This window comes from Helianthus annuus, chromosome 8, assembly GCF_002127325.2.
Source record: "Helianthus annuus cultivar XRQ/B chromosome 8, HanXRQr2.0-SUNRISE, whole genome shotgun sequence".
Classification (NCBI taxonomy): Eukaryota; Viridiplantae; Streptophyta; class Magnoliopsida; order Asterales; family Asteraceae; genus Helianthus; species Helianthus annuus.
The window spans coordinates 51,499,993-51,505,710 of NC_035440.2; the positions used below are offsets into that span (position 1 = coordinate 51,499,993).

Consider the following 5,718-nt stretch of genomic DNA (forward strand, 5'->3'; position numbering starts at 1 on the left):
AAACCACGCTGAATTTTGTATTGGGGATCGAGATGACCGTTGCCAAACGGTCAATTGTTTATTTATTTATTTATTTTTTTAATTCCAATATTAACCTACTATATATATTACCCACTTTTCCATATTATAAAAAAAAACTCAAACTTTCTCTAATACTTCTTCTATATTTTATAAAAAGATGAATCAATTCCGACCCCCATTTGGTGTCCCCTCAAGACCCATGAACCCTAACACAACCCAACCGCAACAACCGTTTAACTTTCAAGACATGGACCCGAACATGTTAACGTACGCGGCTTACTTGAGTGGCGCTACTCCATTCGTGCAACCCACTTTCGGATTTGGTGAAGCCGGCGGGTCGCAACCTTCACAACAACAAGCCGAACCCGATGTGGATATCGTGCCGGAGATGCAACCCGAACCCGAGCCAGAGAAATCAAAACGCGGCAGAAGGTCGCATAAGAAGAAGGAAGCGAACGGACCTCGACGTAAGCATTCTTACCTTAATTGGACGAAGGAGGAGGAATACACGTTGGCTCGGTCATGGCTCGAGGTTTCGGAGGACCCCGAAATTGGTAACTTTTATATTTTTTTGGCAAATTGGATTTAAATAATCCCAACTCACTGTTATTGGCCAATAATAATCCCAACTCATTTAATCACCAATAATAATCCGAACTATTCACTTTTGCTTGTAAAATACTCCCAGTTAAAAAAACACTAACTAGGTTAAAAATTTGCTGATGTGGCTTGTCACGTCACCTGCCACATTAGTTGCCACGTCATAAAAAATGTCACATCAACTGCCACATCAGTTGCCACGTCATCAAAAATGCCACGTAGACTGCCACATCAGCTGCCACATTATCAAAAAATGCCACTTCAACTGCCACGTCAGCTAAAAGGGCCACATCAGATGCCACATCAGCAAATGTTTAACCTAGTTAGTGTTTTTTTAACTGGGAGTATTTTACAAACAAAAGTGAATAGTTCGAATTATTATTAGTGATTAAATGAGTTGGGATTATTATTGGCCAATAAGAGTGAGTTGGGATTATTTAAATCCAATTTGCCTATTTTTTTTACTTATTTTTTAGTTATATTTTTACTTTTATTTTTAACATACAACTTATATTTTACTTTTATTTTTTCAATTTGTAGCAAACTTTCAAACGGGCCCCGTTTTTTGGGATAGGGTTCGTGCACTATTTTATAGCACGTGGGGTAAAGGCGAGCATCGGGACAAAGATTCCATTTCTAGCAAATGGAGCGACATCAACAAGTGTCACTCTTTCCAAGAAGTGTACCAACGTAACTACGATAATCGCCTGAGCGGAGAAGGTGACATCGGGGTTTTAACAAAGTCTTTGGAAGAGTACGAGAAAACGAAATGCCCTTTCCCGTACTATAAGTGTTGGGATCTACTACGAAAAAGTCCAAAGTGGGCAGGCGTAGTTACCATGACGTCTAGTAGTAGACGTCGAGCTAAACGGTCAAAAACATCATCCTCCGTTGACCCTGAAACACCGACATCGGATGCCCGCAATGTCGATCTAAATGAGGTGGTGGACGTTGACGAGCAACTTGAAGAAGAGTAGGCCTGACCGCCCGGTAGAAGAAAGGATAAGCGATCCGGGGAAAAAAGGGTGGAGTCGTCTTCCGATCTCGAGTTAAAGGAAGATTTCGAGGAGATGAACTGTCGTCTTCAAGACATTCGCGACCTCGCCCACCAACGTTATGAGATTATGAAAGAATGAGTCGCCGAAACCAAAAAGTTTAACGAGATGTAAGAGGCGAGGCAAATGGAAAAGGACATTGAGTTTTTGTCCAAACCGATTGACCACCTCCAAGGCGACGCGTTGATCCTTGAGCAAATGCATCGCCAAAAAATTCGGGAAATAAATGGACTCTAGATCATGGATGCGATCATCCTTGCGCAAATGCATCGCCAAAAAACGGCTTGGTTGGTGCCGTTTTCGTTCGCCATGGTACCTCTATGACACCGAACTTGATATAGCCTAGATACCAAAAAGACTATACCTCAAACACAACCGCGTTTTTAATAAAATTTATACAGGAACGTTGATATAGCCTATTAATTAGCTTTTCTTCTTTTTTAGAATTATGCCCAGACAATTTGTTTGAACACTCAACTTTAATTTATTTAACTTTCTTTTAAACAAAAGAATGCAAGTAATTGAAGAAAAATCAAATTATTAAAACTTTAAACGGGCCACAAACGTATAATATATATAGTATAAGGGTATATTATATATAGTTATTATTTTTTATAATATACTAAGAAAACATAATAACAATAATAATAATAATACTACTAATAATAATAATAATAATAATAATAATAATAATAATAAGAATAATAATAATAATAATAATAATAATAATAATAATAATAATAATAATAATAATAATAATAATAATAATAATAATAATAATAATAGTAATGATAATAATAACAAATTAATAACATATGTTTACTGTTTACGAGCACTTCCAATTAATATAGATATAGATGGATATAAATATAATTGAAGAAAAATCAAATTATTAAAAATTTAATAGGGCTAAAAACGTATAATATATATAGTATAGGGTTACAATATTTAGTTGTTAATTATTATGATATACTATTAAATTTAATAATATATATTAATAAAATATATTTAGTGTTCATGATCACTTCCAATTAATATAGATAAAATATATATAGTTATTGATTATACTGATAAAATGTAATAATAATAAATTAGTAAAATATGTTCACTGTTCATGATCACTTCATATTAATATAGACTAGTGTGATTCTCCCTGCGCGATGCGGCAGGTATTTGATCTGTATCGTTCGCTAGGCGGTGGGAACTCGGTCGGTATTGGTTGGGATCCTTTAGTATCGATTCAATTCATTGGGTTTTCAGTCAGTATCTATTTAGTGTGTTATGGTACCGACAAACGGTATAGCAGCCGAAAGAGATATATATCAACACGTGTTTTATATCCAAAAAAAACTATTAAAAATGAATATCGATACATGCACCAATGTTATATCGATACACCGTTTGTGTTTCCACAGTGCATGGAGTTTTTTGGTCACCACCACTGTTTACTTAAATCACCGTTGTCGACTCACCATCACTTTTCCCCTATAAACTTAACGCTTTAAGTTATATTAGATATATATTTGGTTCTAAAATCTAATTATTTTTGTAGAGTTTAAATATAATAATTTAAGTATATATAATAAAAATCATAGAAATCAATTAAGTAATAAAATAATTAAAAGTATTAATAATACTATAAAAGTAATTGAGTACTGTTCATGATAACTTTGCTTTAATATGTATATAATATAATATAATGTAATATAAGATAAGATAATAATAAAATAGATAATAGAGATAGGTATTGGTTGGGATCCTTTAGTATCGATTCAACTTATTGGGTTTTCAGTCAGTATCTATTTAGTGTGTTTTGGTACCGACAAACAAACGGTATAGCAGCCGAAAGAGATATATATCAACACGTGTTTTATATCCAAAAAAAACTATTAAAAATGAATATCGATACATGCACCAATGTTATATCGATACACCGTTTGTGTTTCCACAGTGCATGGAGTTTCTTGGTCACCACCACTGTTTACTTAAATCACCGTTGTCGACTCACCATCACTTTTCCCCTATAAACTTAACGCTTTAAGTTATATTAGATATATATTTGGTTCTAAAATCTAATTATTTTTGTAGAGTTTAAATATAATAATTTAAGTATATATAATAAAAATCATAGAAATCAATTAAGTAATAAAATAATTAAAAGTATTAATAATACTATAAAAGTAATTGAGTACTGTTCATGATAACTTTGCTTTAATATGTATATGTATATATATAATAATAATATAATATAATATAAGATAAGATAATAATAAAATAGATAATAGAGATAGGTATTTAAAGGAATCACTGAAAAGTAGTATAAGGCTATAATATCGGGTGTTCAAATGGAATTCCTTCATCAGGATTTCATAACTATCCGCTAAAATCTAGGTTAATATATACGAAAATATTTGATCAACCAACTATATAAATTCATCTATTAATAAGTAGTTTACAATTAATGCAATCTGTCACTAGATATCAACCTACGTTTAATAACTTCTGCCTCTAGACATCAACCTCGAGTGACGAAAGATTATGGCCATATCAGCGTCTTCATACAAGATTATACTTCCAGATTCCCGACAGATTATAATGGTGAACGCGCAACCAGGTGAGCGTGTAGATAACCTATTGATTGTCAATCTCTCTCCGACTCAAGTAGCAATGATTCAATACTACGAAGACATCCAATCCGTGTTGTTCGATGATGGTGGGCCTGCTTATACAACTCATTTGATGGAACTCGTAACGAATAATGAATCAGTAGCCGGTGTTATATCCTTGAATGGATCTCAAGTGGTGGATCCAGAAACGTGTGTAATGATTACTAGTTATATAAGGGATTATCATGAGTCTCTTCATGATAATGACTTGTCCGAAGAAACGATTGATCAGGAGAATTTGGTCAAGAATGGTAGAAACGGTGATGAGGAGAAAGAAGAAGAGGATGTTTGTGCGATTTGTCTGCAAGAATTCGAGATGGGTGAGAGGTGTACCACACTCGAATGCAAACACAGGTATCATCAAGAATGCATTGAAAAATGGTTGGAGCAGAAGAACGATTGTCCGATTTGTAGGGCTAAAGTATTCCCTGTTTTGAGTAACACTTGTTTTTTCTATAGGGTGGGTTCTTGATTCAAAAACTACAACAGTACTTTTGGTGCGAATTTGCAGGGCTACAGTGTCTTATTAAAAGATTTGTTGGTTAAGGTTTCGAGTTTACTAACTACATATAATTCAATACTATGTTTTGTTGTCGTATTTTGGTTAATCCCACTTAATTAACTGAAACTGGATTATTATTATTAATGAAAGAGAGTTTATTGGTATGGTATTATGAAGTTTAGGGAAATACAAGTGTACATAAATTAAAGGGACCAAAATTGCCTAATCAACATCATAGAAGTGTTTTTCTACCATGTAATGTTCATGCATGCATGTTAATATTCTAGTAACTTTGGGTCAAAGATTAACCGTAAAAGAAATTTGGAAACAAATGGTGTTTGAAATAAAGTTTAATGGTGAATTTAGTTGATAACTATCAAACTGGGTGTTTTGTAAAGAAAACTGAAATGATTGATTGAAAATGGTGAATCTCAAATATGAGATATTTCTAAAACAAGTATCTAAACTATGCGTGCTTCGCGACCCACTAAACGGTAAAAATATCCGGTATGTTAAAAATGTGCAACACATTTAAGAATTGGAAATCGGTTTGGTTCATCATTATATATTATAATTTTGCAACACAAATGGGCATCTGCTGGTTGTACTTTATGCTTAAGGTGTGTTTTGTGCATATGTGAAGTGTACCATTGGGTATGTTGGTTGTATTTTGTTCCTGCCCTGCCACTATTCTGCTCCCTACCACGTGTTCACTACGTGTCTTTGCCAGATTTTGCGTACCATGCTTCTTGCGTGTTCTCCTCTGCTATCTTACCACAAACTTCCAATTTCTTTCCCCAAATCGCGAAATCCAGCAGCAGATCCCCAAATCAAGAACAGGAGTTCGCCTCTTTTATCAAACCAAACCCTAATT

The 5,718-nt window shown here is 33.8% G+C and overlaps 1 protein-coding gene across 1 annotated transcript; it reads left to right on the top strand.

The window, feature by feature from the left end:
- Positions 1-4,214: 4,214 nt before the first annotated feature.
- Positions 4,215-4,814, top strand: LOC110869991 (E3 ubiquitin-protein ligase MPSR1). Its single transcript, XM_022119188.1, has one exon. The coding sequence runs from the start codon at positions 4,215-4,217 to the stop codon at positions 4,812-4,814; it is 600 nt and encodes a 199-aa protein (XP_021974880.1).
- The last annotated feature ends 904 nt before the right edge of the window (positions 4,815-5,718 follow it).

Excerpts from the sequence above, each read along its gene's own strand:
- LOC110869991 (XM_022119188.1), top strand. The coding sequence starts at position 4,215 with ATGGCCATATCAGCGTCTTCATACAAGATTATACTTCCAGATTCCCGA.